The sequence below is a fragment of the Marmota marmota genome, unplaced genomic scaffold (genome assembly GCF_001458135.2).
Source record: "Marmota marmota marmota unplaced genomic scaffold, marMar, whole genome shotgun sequence".
Lineage (NCBI taxonomy): Eukaryota > Metazoa > Chordata > Mammalia > Rodentia > Sciuridae > Marmota > Marmota marmota.
In genome coordinates, this window is record NW_025999941.1 from 5,093,616 (window position 1) to 5,111,162 (window position 17,547).

Here is a 17,547-nt window from a genome sequence, read left to right on the forward strand (position 1 = left end):
TGTAGGGACATCTGTCTCATACACACATAAAAATGGAGCACAGACTTAAATATTTAAGAGCCAAAATCATAAACTCCTAGAAGAAAATCCAGGAGTAGATTTCACAGCATTAGTTTCCTAGATGTGACACCAAACCACAAGGGTAAATCCAAATAGAGAAATTAGACTTCATGAAAGTTAACAACTTTGTGCTACAAATATGATCAAGAAAGTTAAAAGACGACCCACAGAATGTGAGAAAAGATTTTAATAATACATCTATTAAGGGATCTGTATTCAAATTATATAAGGAACTCCTCTAACTCAGTAATAAAGAAAACCCAAATTTTAAATGAGCAAATGTTTTAACTAACATTTCTTCAAAAACAACATTAAAAATGCTAGTAAGCACGTGAAATGATGTCAAACATCATTAGTCATTAGGAAAATGTAAATCAAATCCACAATGATCTACCACTTCATATAAAATAGGATGGCCATAATCCAAAGGACAGAAAACAGCAAGTTTCAGTGAGAGTTTAGAGAAATCGGAACCCTTATGCAATGCTACTAGGAATGTCAAATGGCATAGCCTTTAGGAAACATTTTGGCAGTGCGTGAAAATGTTGAGTTACCTACCATATGGCCTGACAATTTCACTCAGGTTCACACTAAAGGGAAAGGGAAATATATGTCCATTTAGAAACTTGTACACCAATGTCACAATAGCCCCCAAATGGAAACAATCTAAGTGTTGATTAACTGATGAATGGATAAACAAAATATATTCATACAATGAAATGAAGTACTGCTATATGCTACAACATAGTTGAGCCGTGAAATCATGGTAAGTGAAAGAAGCCAGGCAAAGGAGTCACAAAAAGATCACATAATCTGCCAGACACAGTGGCGCATGCCTCCCATGCCAGCAGCCTGGGAAGCTGAGGCAGGAGGAACACAAGTTCAAAGCCAACCTCAGCAAAAGCAAGGCGCTAAGCAACTCAGTGAGACCCTATCTCTAAATAAAATACAAAATAGGGCTAGAGATGTGGCTCAGTGGTCGAGTGACCCCGAGTTCAATCCCCGGTACATCCCTCACCAAAAAAAAAAAAAAAAAAAAAAAAATCACATAATCTATGATTCCATTTATATCAGTGTCCGGTGAGACAGAAAGTGGATCCATGGTTATCTAAGGGGGCAGGAATATGGGAAATGAATGGCAATTGGTACTGGGTTTCTTTGTGGGATAATGAAAATGTCCTAAAATTTGATTAGGCTGATAAACAACTGTGAATATACTAAAACCCAGTGAATTGTACTCTTTACATAAAATTTAATGTATAAAATTCACTTATCTCAAAAAATGCTTTTTAAAGAAGTACAACAAGGAAGGAAGCACAAAAACACTTTTGCTGGTATTTGCCAAACTTAAATAGGCTGACGTGGCTTTGTGTCATGGCTTGTTTCTCCTTTTCTTCTAACCACATCTTACAGCCTAAAACTCTTAGGAGTTTTGAGCTTCCAATAATTCTATGCCACAGAAACCCTTTTTGGTGCAGATTATAGGAAATGCAACAAATCTTGTGAAAACGACAGAAAAATGTATTAGAACCCAGCACCAAGAAAAATTCTCAACCCCGTGTCTAGGAAGATTTAACACCCATTCTAGGTATTTCTCTGCCATCAAGAACAGAAAGTATCCCATTTCCATTTGTTTTCTTACACACAGCTTATGTGAAAAGCACAAGAGGCTTTCTATCAGTTTGGTCTATGACCTTAAAATATATTTTACTCTAATCTACAGCCTTAGACATTTGCTCATTTCTGATAGTTTGAAAAAAAAAAAAAAAAACAACAAACCAGCTCTATTCGGGCACAGTGGTGCACGTCTGTAATCCCAGTGGCTCAGGAGGCTGAGGCAGAAGGCTCACAAATTTAAAGCCAGCCTTAGCAACTTAGTGAAGCCCTAAGCAACTTGGTGAAACCTTGTCTTTAAAAAATAAAAAAGCAGGGGATGTGGCTCAATGGTAAAGTACTGCTGGGTTCAATCCCCAGTACCCTCCCTCCCACCCCATCCCCCCAAAAGGGCTCTAGATTGGAAGTGTTCCAGGAAGGGCCATCTCACCTACTTCTACCTATTTTCACTTGACTTTTCTCTGTGAATACTTTAACTTCCCTTTCATTTGGGGCAATATAAAAACTATAAACACTATAGTTCCCATTTGTTAATGTGTGCTATATAGTTCCCATTTGTTAATGTGTGCTATATGCTATCCGAGAGGAGGTACATAGTGTCTATACTATATCCACATATACAAATAAAAAACAAACAGCTACTTTTGCTGCTTCATCTCCTGAACTACAGCACCCTCTGCTGCTCGATGGTGATAAATTCCTTTTCCTTAGATTACTAAAAAGGATTGATCCCTTTCACCTTTGGAAAGCTACCTTCGGAGAAGAAAACAACTCCTAAATTAAAAGGTACAAAAAATTCAAATTATATTAGAAGTCCCATATTAATGTATTTAAGAAAATATGCACATTACATATTTCATAAAACACCTGTCCATAAAAGAATTAAACTTTAAACACAAACCTTTAAAAAACACCCTTTGTAGGATTAATCACTCTAGGAACATGAGCAGAGGCATCTACTATGTATAAGCAGAACTGAGAAAAGGGATCCAGGTGTGTAGTAAAGCAACACATTTGTGTCCAACTTTGACAAAGCAGGCAGCTAAGTCCTATCCACAGAGGTGATCCCAGTGCTCAGCACACAGGGCATGCCAACCATAGTCAAATGATGATATTTATGAGATCCCAAACTCTAGTCCTCTGCTACAGCACTCAAAGCTCCTCACCCACCTGCCTACGACAGACAGCACTGCAATGGGAGGTACAGAAACTAAGGGTATCTTGGTTCCTGCCCTCAACAAATTCATTCTAATGGGAAAGAAATCACAAAAATACAAGTAAGTGGGCTTTGATAAAATATTAAGGTAGGGAGACAGATGAGAGAAGGGGTAGTCAATACCACCAGGAGTGAAGGAATTGAGAGAAGAAGCCACTTAAACTGAGTCTTAGAACAAGTCAACAGAGGACAGAGGCTAGATAAAGAGCCAGGGAATGCACTTTCTTTGTGTAATTGTGTGAAATTCAACACTGCTGCATCCAGTTGTGTAGTTTGTATGCTGTCAACAACACAGTGACCCTACTCAAGGGTGGGGTAGTAGTTCCCAAAGTTGCTTTCTAGCAAAGAAATTTATATCAGAACTAAAAGTCTTTTTGCTGCAAATATGCTTTGGCCTTGCTTCCTCTTGGGCATCCTCCTTTAGACAGCCCAGAACGGACTGATCACTGACAGCACCATCAGTAACGTCATTTGGCAGTGTGCACTCATTCACCCTCTGACTTGGCCCACAGTTCTGTAGGCAGAACCAACATCTTCCCTGCAGGAGAACTGGCCAAGTAACTAAGAATTGGAATCTGACCCCTGGGTTTCACCAGCACAGATAATCTAGCTGACTGGGTGAAATACTAATTATTATGGTTTGAATATAACATGTGGTTCAAAAAGCTCATGTTTGGCAGTGCGGAAATGTTCAGAGGTGGAATGATTAGGAGAGCTATAACCTCAATGGTGAATTAATTCATCTGATGGATTGATAATCTGAATGGATTATTGTGTGGTAACTATAGGCAGACGGGACATTGCTGGAGGAACTGACATTGGGAGTGTACCCTTTGGGATTATACCTTGTTCCTGGCTCCTAGAGTGAATAGTCACAGTCTCAGTCACTCTCTCTCTTGCTCTATTTGCTTCCTGGCTTTCATAAACTGAGCTTTCCTCTGCCATGCCTTTCCACCACAACGTTCTGCTTCACCTTGAACCCAGAGCAACGGAGCTGGCTAACCATGGATTGAAACCTTTGAAACCATTGTTCTTATCAGGTATTTTAGCTATAGTGATGATGAGCTGACTAGCATACTAACAAAAAATAATACCAAACTAATGAAGTTAATATTATCCACTGTGAAAAAACACTTAGTATCCCAAACAGGAATACTATTGCTCCCTATTTAAAGATGTGAAAACCAAAGCCCAGAGAAATGTGGAAAAGGCCCACATCAGACCTAGCAGGTAGGTAGTCTTCAATATGAATTGGGCAGTCTCCAGAACACGAGGCCATGATGCCTCCCCCTCTGGGGATGGATCCCATCCTCAGCAGTGCAGCCACTGAAGAAGGCAGCAAGTGGAACAGGGCAATCAAGATCTTGCATGAGGACTGTTAGTGCCACACTTCAGCCCTGAGAGGGAGTGCCAATCTTTCCACAAATAGGGAAGAGCAATGACAAGGTCAAGAGCAGGACTCACCAAGAAGGTACTTTCTAATAAGCAAGCTGTCAACCTACTGGTAAGTGGAGTCCAAGAGCTATAACCCTGCTGATAGGAAAGATATTTTTGAGATGGTTTCTCCTTTTGGCCTTTCTCTCTGGGTTGACTTGCTAGAACACAGTGCAGTGTGTTCTAGCACTTCTCTCTATGTGCTGAAGAAATCTTCATGGGGATGTGTAGCCAGAGCTCAAATTGGTCATGGACAACATTTATTTATTTAAAGTTACTCCTGGAACCTCATTCTGAGAGTTTGGCAGGTGTCAGGAGCTATCACTCAAAAATTCAGAGACGTGGGACAATGGCCCAATCTCTCATCCCAGAGATAAGCCCAACAGCAATCCTCTCTTCACCTCAAGCAGCTCTCCACTCTGATCACCACTGGCTGGGAGGCAGCCACATCCTAACTCCTTTCACTAATCCTTGCCTTCTCCAAGATGCCACATGGGCGTTACTACTAACCCGTTCATCTAAGAAAACCCTAGAACACAAACCAATCCTAGCAACAGCAAAGAACAGGTGGACAACACCAATCTATGCAAAATGGCCATTGTGTAATCATAAAGTCAAATACCAAAAAGAATTCATAACCCCAGATATATAATAAATCAACAGTAAGGGTGAAGTCTTTTAAAAGGGGAGGGTTTGAAGGCTAGACCCACAGCTGGGAGGAAAAGGGTCACTGCCAATCAACCAGTGATCACCATCCCCTGTATGACTTCTGAAGCAAAAGTCTGAGACACACACTAAAACCAGTTCTAATGTCAGTGACCAAATCCATTTATTGGAATGGAATACCGACCCTGAATAATTTTCTCTTTGGAATCACAATGGGACCCCATTTCTATATATATGGCTAGGGAATGATGACATTTTTCTTATCAGAGAATTGCAGTTTGCAAGAGCTAATGCACTTGCAGGCACACCATGGTGGAGCATTATAACCAAGGCTCAGGCTTTTTCTACCCAGGAGACTGGAGTCAGAGTCTTGGAATAATTCAGAGTTGAAGGCATGGAGACAATGCTATGCACAGGACACAAACACTTCCACAGAAAGGAAATATGGAACAACAGATCATTACAATTAAAGTTTTCACTTTTCAACGTAATAACTGCTAAACCATTTTTGAAGGGTAAATATGTTGCCCACCCCCAAAACTGCCAAAATGGATTTAATATGTATCACCGAACATGTGCAAAGATTGCAGTAAATTGCTTCACAAACGCAAATTATTGCAATCAGCATCTTGTTTTCTAGTTCTAAATTCAAAGGCAAACTATTAACACAAGACTGCTAACTCTTGCTATTATCACACTTGCTATTATCACACATCCTCCTCCTAACAAAACCACATCTCCAGATGGACTGCCAAAATTAGTCAAGTGACTCCTAAGAAATATTACTATGGAGATTGACATACCAGAAAACTCATTTAGAAATGAATGCTTTATTTAAATAAAGGACACACACACACCCAAACACACCTTTCCTAGGGAAATACAAGTTGCTTTATTTACAATTCAACTTGAATTGCAGCTCAGTGAGGCCATTCCAAGGAACAGTGGGACAGCTGGCCTGCTAGCTTGTCAGCATACTGATTAGTCCTCAGAGTGGAATGGAACAGACTTAAGATTTGTGTGTGAGCTGGGCCTGACTGGGGAATCCTGTGAGTAAATTAAGCAAAATATTTAAACTTAACCCAGGCAAGGTATGAGTAACACAGGAATTCAGTCAAGAGGATGGTTAGTTCTATGACATAACTGGTTATTCTTTTCAGACGGCTTGGTCAACTCTGTATTAGACATTAAAAAAAGACTTTTAGAAATGTACAAATCCCCAGCAACACAAAACTCAAAGCAGATTAGATGACTGCAGTGTATTCTATTAGGATGCATTCCTGAGAACATAATACTCAGAGCTGTCAATTCCATGGACTAGAACTAGCTTCTTTGTTTGAAACTGGAAAACTCAAAGCGGTTTCCATTATATGATTGAGAGACAGGGCCACAGGGTCAAAACTGAAGTGGGCTCAAGCTAAGAAAAGAATTAGATTCTCCATACTAGAAAAGGCACACCATGAACAGAAATAGCCTAGAATTCCTCTGTGGGAATGGGAACAGCTAGCCACAGAAGTTGAAAAGATAATCCCTTCAATCTGATGACACCTTCTTAAATATACACCCTTGAAAAAAAGAAAAGCCACTTACCACTGGCCAGCTTTAAAGGAAAAGTCTTTATCCGCAACAAGCAAACGGAGGCTCTTCACTGAAGGCGACTCACTGGCAGCTCCACACACCTTAGCCGCTGCCACCACCTATGGCCAGAGATAAGCTGTGGCTTAGGTTAGCGTGTACACAGCCTAATAGGCAACCAGGGGCTTTCTGAGAACTAAGATTTTTTGAAGTCTACAAAGATACTGCTTTCGAAAATCATTCAACCAGGTAAAGTATACTTTGCTTTGGGTTTGTCTGCCATCAAGTGAATAAATCTTAAATAACTTCTTTCTGAAAGACATACTATAATATTAATCTTATTCTACCTACTAAAAAAATCATCTTTTAGTGTGGTTGTTTAACCAGCATTTGTCTAATGAGTATATGTCACATGCCATGCACGAAGAGCACTGGGGATCAGAACCCATAAGCAACCCTGCCTAACCTCTAAATGCTCCATTACAACTGCACAAAATGAGGCCCACTGTTGCTCTGCAATGTGTAGAGTCCATGATGAACTAATTTCAGAAATTAAAGGCAAGCACTAAACACTCTCCCCTTTTCTAAGCAATTTTATAGAGTAACTGTGTGTTAAATCTTAATAGAAAAACTGGGTCTATACTCATGTTTTTTTGTTTAGTTCTTCTAATTTATATATTATATTTTACAAAATATACACATTTCAAGACCTTAAAAACAACAAGTGCAACAGAAAGAGCCCTTCCCTGCAATTATCTCTAGTTTCTGGTTTCTAGAAATTAGTTAAAACTGACCAGCTCAAGAACTATGCAACCCTCAACTTCAAAATATCTCTATTTGCTCATTCTTCATTACATTTTGTGTTTCTTTTTTTCTCTTCCTCCTCTAAACATGCAATATCTTCAAAAGATAAAGAAAGACAATAAGACTCTTTCTTCAACCTCCTACTTGGGTTCAACTCCACTTGTGGCAGCAAATCAAAGCAGCAGCAATTGACCAAATGCAATCCCCTCCTTGGAAGGCAACCTTCACAGTTCCATCAAAGGGTGCGCTGGAAAACCATCAAGGTCAATGAACCTCCCACCCTAATTCTAGTTCATTTTGGCCCTTTTCTACAATAGGTCTACCAGGTCTAATCAAACCATCAGTGGGAGATCATTTTAAAAAATCCACTCGACAATTCTCATGTTGGATGGTCATCTCTCTCGCCACCTCTAAATATCTCCTAAAATATCTTCTTTCTTTCTCCTGAAAAATTCCTTGCCTCTCTTTTTCTGTATCATTGATGATCCTTTCGTCCTTGTCACTTGGAGATCAAGTCATGGTGATTTGATTTTCCATGACTGCCCCTCTACTAGCACTCACCTCTACTAGCACAACCTAGACCCACCTACCCCTCTGAAATACTGCTCTATCAGCAAACATCAGTCCTTTCCATCACATTCAATTTCCCTCTCTCTAGTACCTTCTTGTTTCATCAGACATGATATCAAATGCCACTGGCTTGTCCTAAGCATTCAGCAACAAAAGCAGCAGCAGAATATGACTCTTAACAGAAGGAACTCTGTAGTTACACTGCTTGGTATTTAATCCTGGTGCCACCACTTAGCAGCTGTGTGACTCTGAGCAGCTTATAGTAACACCTATGCCTCACAGTGTTACTGTGAGGACTAAATGAGATAATACATGCAAAAGCCCTAATAAGACTTAATGCAGGTGGGCAGTGTTAAGTATTCTAATAATGTGTGAATATTTGCTTATATTATATATTATGCTTTATTAATATATGTGCCACTGCACATTCCCAAGGGGACCACTCACTTGGATGACAACTGTGCACTGTGGTGGGCTTGTACCACACTTACATGCTATCAATTATTTTGCAAGTGCAAACTTATACGCCATACTGTCTTTAAGATATTTTAGAAATCTTATCTTCCATTCCTTCCTCTACTGAGATGATTGGTTCTTCTTCACCCTACAGAAACTCCCCTTTTCCTTGATGTTTCTTAACCACAGGTAATCAGGCTTCTGTTTTCTTGTAACTTCCTCCCAGGTTAGTCAAGGTCTTCCTGCAAAAGCACAATGTTCAGTCTCAGTTCCAACCCTCCCTGATCTCTCTGAATCTAGTACTTTCCATCCTGAAACATGTTCCTTGCCTGGGCTAGATGACAGTGAACTCTTTAGGTCACTCCTGCCTCTCTGACCTGGTCCCCCTCCATTTTTATTTCTACTCCACACTTCAGTGGGAGCCTTCCCTGAAGGGCCTCACTCCTCTCCCTCTCCCACCTCCAGGCTGAGGCCCTCAGCAATCCCCAGGTCCTTCCAAACCCCTGCTGACTTCTCATCACCACTTTTCTGCCAATTCTAGGATCACATCTATACCATCCAGGGTAACAATAGTCAATACCTGAGGAACCTTTACCTTGGATATATACCAGATGCTGTTAAATGTTTTATGCACATTCAGTTGATATGAATAATCATACTGCATCTCAAGAGACAATGTTGTTATCCTTCACCTTACAATGAGAAAACTGAAAGGTTCAATACTTGTTCAAGATCACTTAGCTAGGAACTGCAGAGTCAAGATTCAAACCCAGGTTAGTTGGCCCTTAATCAACTGGCAGCACTATCCCAACAGTATACTCAAGAACAGAATTAAATTCACCATGTTCTTTGCTCAGTTCCAGACACCAGAATCTTGTGCTTAGAATGGGGATGCAGAGATGGAGAAGATTTCCTTGGCACTCACAGAGCCCTGAAAAACCATATCCTTTCCACACCAGGATTTCAATTCTGGATCCCTCTTGGACTTGACATGGTCAAATCTATTTTCAAATGATATACAAACTTTGACTCTAGCATTCTGTCCCTAGCACAAATAAGCTCCATGAATTCATTTCTTCTTTTCTTTCCCCTGCCCACCCCTTCTGTCATAGCTGATAACTTCTTTCTTTTCACTTTAATTGCTATCTTGGCTTCCTTCTTGTGTTTCTCAAAGCAGCCAATTGGTGAATATGGATAAAATTCCAAATCAAGCTATTCCCCAGCTCAAAATTCACAAAGGGGCCAGGGTGTAGCTCAGTGGTACAGCACTTGTCCAGCACAGCAAAAACAAAAACCCAAAAACCTTCAACGGCTCTACCACACAACTAAACAAAAAACTGAAACTAAAAGGCCTAGGAACTCGTAACAGTTTAAGTTCCTTGAGCTCCTCCTTCAACGGCACCTGACATCTGTCCACCTCCAAAACTCTTCCTGAGTTACTCACAGCATGCACCACACTGAGTTCCGTCAAGTCCTATCCACCCCTGCATGTCCTGCACAAATACTCTCCCCTTCCCTGAGGTCTTCCTTTTACACTCCACCTTCTCAATCCTCTCCCTACCAATACAATGTATTGCCTATCTTATTGTATTTAGCACATACTAAATTATAAATACTGATGAACATGTCTTTTCATCACAGATCACCAGCCTCCTGAATTAGGTACCGAATAGAATACATCTCTAAATCACCTCCTTAGATCAAACCCAGGGCCCAACATGTAGTAAGGCTCAGGAAATATCTGCAGAATGAAAGAAAATTTAAAAGTCCCTTAAAATTTGTTTCCAAAACAAAGGTTGGTAGAAATTCTGGAGCATTTTGTTGCTTAAAAAGGGGTAGCTGGGCTAGGGATGTAGCTCAGTGGTACAGCACATGTGTTAGGCCCTGGGTTCAATCCCTAGCATGACAAGAAAAATAAAAAGGGTGGCGGGAAGGGGGTCAACACTACAGAGAATCCAGATTCATGTTCAAAAATGTGGAAGAGGGCAAGGTCTGTATCAGAAGAACTGATATCTTCCTGTTTGCTACACATTCTAAGTATCTAATTTCAAAGACAAGTAATGAGAATTATCACAAGTCTCTGTTCCTTCCCTTTTATGTTTATGAAAAAGAAATGTTATTTCAAAGATATTATTTTCTTTCAGTTTAATAATTTGTAAAAACAGAGCCAAGAGCTAGATTATTTCATTTCTAATAGCTTAACTGGCATCTGTTGGATTCACAAAATGAGATATGCATAAGCTTTAAACACATCCACAAGAGCCACCTGGTGGCAAGGAAGACTATGTTATCCTGAATGTTAGCTGTGACATGTAAGAATGCTCCACAATAAAATGACAGACTATGTGAAATGAAATCATTAATCATTTCTCAACATCCAAAATTTAATGAAGGTAAAAAAGCTACACTGATTAAGGGATAGTTTCATTTAGATAGTGTCTAAGACCAAAACTCTTCCCAGATGCATTACATCCTTTGGTATTAATATGAACAGTGATGTAGATATTGCTATTCATCTTAATAATCTGAAAAAAACTGTCATGATTGAAATACAAAATGCCTTGCACAATTCATGATCTTAAGACATGTCTCCCTCTCACAACTGTATTTTGTTTAATACAAATATATATATATATTATACACACACAAAAGTATTTCTAAAACTGAGGATTAAAAACATTAATGAAATCTTTTCAAAGGCCACATATTCATTCTGAAGTTAGTTCATACAATTAGGATCTGTAATTGTGGCTCTTGTTATACACCACCCTTTTGCTTCTATTGAATAAGTAAAATATAACGGAGAAACTGTTTTAACATTGGTATTTGCTCTTATACTTAATGGATCGAAGGATTTCACAACTAAAACCTCAACTAGCCATGTCCTAAGTTAAAACACATGGCAGGAAATGAAGTTTTCCATAAAATAACATTTAGACTCTTCTACTGTTCAATAAAATAACAACACATTTGCCAGCTTTCACTGTTACACATTTTTAATGCTCTGACCGAGTCAGCATCTAAAAGGAAATTCCATCACATTTATTTTTAAAAAGTTGGTTTTATGGAGGATATTTTGATGTTACTGCTCATGCAAAAGTCTCTGTACAGGAAACAGGTCTTTGGAAACCTGATTGCCTTCCCCTGTTCACTCCTGTTTAGCTGTTTTTTCTAGCTTAAATATTTAGAAACTTAAAACAAAGTTGGAGTTCAGAAAAATTTCAGAATTGAGGGAAACTAATTATTGAGAACAGACATTATTTAAATGGTGTCAGAATACCAATCTGATTCGTAGGACCCTGATTAAAAGGCAATTTTACTCAAGTGATTTACACACAAAGACCACAAAATTCTCCATCATGTTGTAGTTCTTAAGTGGCTTATGTTAGTTACAACATTGTGCTCTAGCATGAAGGGTAAACGGCCTTACTTCTCCAGAGGCTAACCTATCCACCTGGCCTCACCTCATCTCTGCCTTCCTGAACCTTCACTCCAGCAACCAGCCATTCTTCTGCATCGCCCTCCTGGCTCTCCCCCAGACTACAAGTAAGCTCTAGCATCTCCCATCTCAGACATCAACAGCAGCAGGAAACACGTAGAGATGAAAGCAACTATGTGCCAGGCACTTCACATATTCAATTTTCACAACAACTCTGGAAGTAAGCTCTTATTATCCCCATTTTACAGAGGCACAAACTGAGGTCCTAGAGCCAGTGAGTGGCAAAGAACTGAATCCAAGAACTTGTTTTGCTGCTTCTCAAAACCTAACAAAGAAAAACAAGTCTTTCACCCAGCTATCACCCCATTTCTCTGCTCCCATTCATCAAAACCCTTCAAGAGTTATATATGTTTCTGTCTCCACCTTCTTACCTCCCATTCTCTCTCCAATGCAAACCAGCCATGCTCTCACTCTCAACAGCATACTAAGGCCAGTCATTCTGACCACTCACTCCCCATTCTGGCAAATCAGGTGATGACCTTCCAGCAGAACTTAGCAGAGCTGAGCACTCCCTCCTTAAAACACTGTCCTGGCTTCAACAACACTGCTGATTTCCCTCCTGCCTGGCTTCCCCCTCCTCCATCAACTTTGTTGGTCCTTGCTATTTTCTGTGGCCTCTAATTACTGATATAGCCAATGCTGAGTCCCAGGCCCTCTTCCTTTCTATATGGCTTAGACTATTTCCAGCAGTGAACTTCAAATTCATATATACAACTGCCTATTTGAGTTTCCATTTCAAAATTAACTTTCAATACATAACCATTTTTCCTCCCAAATGTTCTCCCTTGTTATGAAAACTTTTAAACATATATATAAGCAGTAAAAATGGTATAATGCACCTCCATGTACTAATGGCCCAGAATCAATAGTTATGAACTGATTAAAAAAAAACTCAGTTAATCTTATGTCATTTGTAACTCTACCTGCTTCTCCCCACCCCACGTTATACCCAAACTGAGCTCCTTCCCTTCTCCAAACATGTTGTTCTCCATTATGTGAATATTTGCCACCATCGTCAAATTATCTCCCCAGATTATTCAAATCCCAAAACCTAGAAATCACCTTGGTTTCTCCTTCTCTAACAGCCACCCACCCCCTGTGTGAATCCCACTGGTTGTACCTCTCCTGCTCTCCAACCTACCACCACCACCACCACCACCAGCATCTCTCCTGAGATTATGTCAATAGCTTCCATCCTGGCATCAAAGCCCAACAAAAACCCAACACTCGACCAAGCTAATAAATTACTCTTTTACAATGAAATAAAATTCTTTCTCGCTTAACACCTTCCACTGTGCTCAGAATAAAATCCCAAGTCCCTATCTAAGCCCACAGTGATTTGTAGGTAGGTCCTGTCTACCTCTTATCCTCTCATATACCTACTCTGCTCTGAACTTGCCTAGCTTATTCCTGCCTCAAAACTGTGGCATCTGCCAGGAATGCTATGCACATGGCTGGCTCTTTTCCTTCTTCAAGTCTCAGCTCAAATGTTAAGCACAGATTTAAAATGGTAACTCTGCTCTGGGCCACTATTGCCTCCCATAATCCTGTTTTATTTCCTTCATAGTGTATATCACGTGACATTCTTTGGGGTATTCACACCACAACAAAGCTCCTCTAACAGCAAGGACCTTGGCTGCCTCATGCACTATTATAACCCTAGTACCCTGAACAGTGCTGGGCATATGTCAGGCACTCAATACATGTTGGCTGAATTTAAAATAAAAATTCATTTTATTTGATTAGGCCCCTTAGGGAAAAGAGTTTTACCTCTTAAATTTGCTTCATTTACTGAACAAAAATGTGTCAGTGAAAAGCACTGCCACAACATTTTAGAGACTACCCAGTTTGGGACATAAGCAGCAGTAGTTCAGGCAAATTTTGCTTTCCATAGCTTCTATTTGTAAAGAACGATAGACTATATAAGCACTATCAGTTCATCTCAAGATGAATATTACCACCATTCCTGCTTCAGAAAGTGACTCATCAGGCAGTACAGGTAATCAGCTACAGTGGGATTAATGCTTGCTTATTCTACCCAATGAAACAAGTATTGAGTGTCTATAGCATGTCAGCACTGTGTAAGATAATGTGGTTACAGAGCTACTAAGCTATGCCTTTCCCCAAGGAGCCTCTATTTCCTTTGTGGGCTCCAACTCAGTGACCTGTACACTACTAAGAGCCACAGGCCAGCTGCCAGAGGGCCAGACTGTCTATCCTTCCCTGGGAGTTCACAAGAGCTTATGGCCCAGCCTGCCTACAGCTCCTACAACTACTTTAGATGCTAGGTGCCCAAGGTCCCTCTCTACCACCCTCTGCTTTGTCACTGAGGACACTGTGGTGAGGCTAGGAGTACCAAGCACTGCTTGTCCCAGCTAGTTAATCTTCAAAAGGTTCTTTGACCATCAAGCTCTGATAATCAAAGCAAATTAGGTATAAAACTACTGAAAAAAAGTATTAAAGAGATGTGCCCCTTCTTCACAGAGGACCATAGAATCTCCTCAAAATACATGAGTGATGATGAGCAGAAAATTGTAAAGGTTAAGGTCAGGACATAATCCATTCTCCTACTAGGCAACCCCTCCCACTCAAACCCCCACTTGAGCAAAACCACAAGTCAAGCACTGGAAGACCAGCACTGGGAACCATAGGATCCTCAAAAGCCTCCACCCCAGGAACCTGGCCCTTTGGCTTTACTGACTATTCACCGTACCTCAGTAACTCTCCCTTTTCTTACGCCCAGTAACATGCTGCTCAACAAAACTCTGCCCCACTTTTTTGTTGTAAGAGCTGATTTGATTAACAAAGATCTGAGTTCAAGAGCCAGGTTCTCCACTTCCTTGAAGAAGTTCTTTAAACTCAGGCCAACAATACAATTTAAGATGGGACAGTTCTGAGAGTAAAAGGCAGTACTACTAATAATTACTCTAGGAATAAAAGGCATAAACCAATACTATATCAGACAAATTAGAAAACAGGATAATCCTATCTAAATAGCTGAGTCTTAATTCCCTCACCTGTGAAACAGGAGTAAAGACCCCTACACCTGTCAAGGTGATTGTGACAAGCCAAGTATCAACCTACTATATAATTAAATGCTTTGAAAATCAAAAGGCAACAATACACTAAGGCTTTGTAGAATATGAAAAGGGCTTCTAAAAGCAAACTGACAGTTGCAATAAAATTGGTTTTTCCAAAATCAATTAGGTGCATAAAGTCATTTCTTCAGACCAAAGCACCACTAAAATATGAGCACAGGGATCTGTATCATTTTCAATGCCTGGCCCCTAGCTCAGTATCTGGCATATTTCCAAACAAATGCATAAGAAGTTTAAAAATTGTTTTCATTGCTAAACTCTCCCAATATAATAGCATACACCTTACTCAGTGGCCAATACTCTGCAGTCGCCAAATACAGTGACTCCTCTAGTAAAATGTTAGCCTTGCCTGAACAATTCTTACAATATTTACAATATTTCTACTCTTATAATTATCTTCTTTACATTTCTAACGTTACCCAGACTGCTTATTCTTTGGTTTGTAAGGGGAAAAAGAAAATGTGAACTTCAATACAATCAAATGTCCTTCAATTTAGAGTCCAGCTTTCTATATCAGCATGACTTCAGACTGGTTACATTTAGAGTCCAAAGTAAGAAGCACTAATATCATAAATTGTAATTCCCCAGATTTTCCATAGGGAACACAATGTCCAATGCTGAAAGAATATTTCTTAGCAAATGACTGCTCCAATCTTTAGTCACTCCCAGAGTGAAAACAGGATCCTCTGGCCTAGAAATTCTATGCTGGAGCTTTCCTTTGGCCCTGGGAGAAGCTGTAAGACATCTCCTGAGCAAGGTTTCCTCTTCTGTAAAATGTGGATGGCTTCCTATCCTTAGGCTACCTCATGAGCTTGAGGTGAAGAGCATATGGACCTGTGGGAGTTTTGTGCAGTACAACTGCATTAAAGGCAAGCTCTGTTACAACCCAAGGTCTGTTCATATCAAGAAGTCCAAAACCATGCCCTGCTCTCTGGCTAGGAATGTCTTGAGGAGGTGGACCTAGCTTTTCCTCAATTCCTCTCATCTCCTCCCAATTCTCAGTCTATTTAGAAGAATGGAAATTAGAAACAAAAGAGAAGAGGAACTGCCATTGGAAAAATCCTTTCTCTAAAGTAATTACTTGATTAGAATTTTAATCCTATAATTTTCTGATATCTGAGCACCAAAATTTTCAACTTTTCAATTAAACTATTAGAATTTACATGAATTTTCTTTGTCCTAAACTTCCAAAATCACCCCTACCCCAAAGTCCCAATAATTTTGTCCTATAAAATTCTAAAATGACTACTCTAATTCAGTGACTGGCAACCATTACATATAGGACAACTTTGTTTGGGAAATCATGTTTTATTAGAACTGTCACACCAAATTGTGTACATATCACGGATGTTTTCACATTATAAAGATAGTTTGGTAGTTGTTGTACTTGCGATTTTATGTTATCCAATACAGTATAGTCAAACTTTGTAAACTTGTTCTTAATTCACATGAGAATTAGTGCTAGTAGTTGTAAATGAAACAATACAGACCATAAAGCCTAAAATATTTGCCATCTGATCCTTAAAAAGTTTGGCAACACTTCTCTAATTTATCTACCTCAAAACTGACAGGTAAGAGCACAGTCCAAGCCTCTCAACCAGTTTTCAAAAAAACACCATGAAGCTGAATGAACAAACATTACCCTCAGTCCATCCCAAAGCAATTTTCTGAAAGCAGAATTAAATTTAAATTAATTTAAAGTAGGGCCTAAACATTACAGAATCTCCTTCTATTAACACTAAAACTACTAAGCCAATACAATTTATGATCACATTCGTAGAAGTGTAAAAAAAGCTTTTTATTTTTAATAGTTTAAACAGACTCCTAATACTAAGCTAAACGTATCTGAATATGTGAAAAACACTCAAAAGCGCAAAATCAAATATCCCATTTATGTTTTTAAATGAAAATAGTTACTCACTGAGGTAAAGGGTGAGGATCCTTTAGTTCTCAGCCCTTGACACCCCTTCAGGTGGCAGATTAACTCTCTATAGTCTGAATATGGTGGAAAAACTGTACACCTTCCTTTCTCAGATGTTAGTGCTTTCTCCCTTGATGAAATAGGAAGTGTGGTTCTAAAGTATGGATGAACGAGGATTTGGAGACACGGTGTCCAAAAAAAAAAAGAAAAAAGAAATGATAAGGTATTCATAAAATATATAGACTCTCTAAGTAGTTCTATCTCTAAAGTAACTCTAAACATCAAACCTGTGAGGATATTTCCCTTAATGCTGCCATACTCCAGCCTTCAAAAATTAACCCATTCATTTCAAGCTTAAAGGAAAAATTGAAGACTTTTGTCATCTTTTCAAATTATTTATCACATATCCTTAGAAATTTTAAGAAAAATAACAAACTTGCCTTCCCCATAAGCCTGTCATAACCATGCACAAACTGTCCAACCAGAAAAACCTGTCATGCCCAAAAGATACAGACCTCCCGGCGAACGACACTTGCAGTTCTCTCCAAGTGATCAGTTTTCCTTTTGGATTTCATTATGCTTTAATAAAAAGTAAAATTAGGTTATTAAGTATTATCCTCATAAAAATAATAAA

General features: G+C 39.4%; 1 protein-coding gene across 3 annotated transcripts in view; it reads right to left on the reverse strand.

The window, feature by feature from the left end:
• Positions 1-17,547, reverse strand: part of Oxnad1 (oxidoreductase NAD binding domain containing 1) — a 58,168-nt gene that overhangs the window by 33,171 nt on the left and 7,450 nt on the right. For all 3 annotated transcript variants that reach the window (XM_048801038.1, XM_048801037.1, XM_015494371.2), the window contains exons 4-5: positions 17,429-17,492; positions 6,581-6,687 (exon numbers count right to left, since the gene is read on the reverse strand). In XM_048801038.1, coding sequence (XP_048656995.1) covers positions 6,581-6,687; positions 17,429-17,492 — 171 coding nt within the window. The remainder of the gene's footprint in view (positions 1-6,580; positions 6,688-17,428; positions 17,493-17,547) is intronic.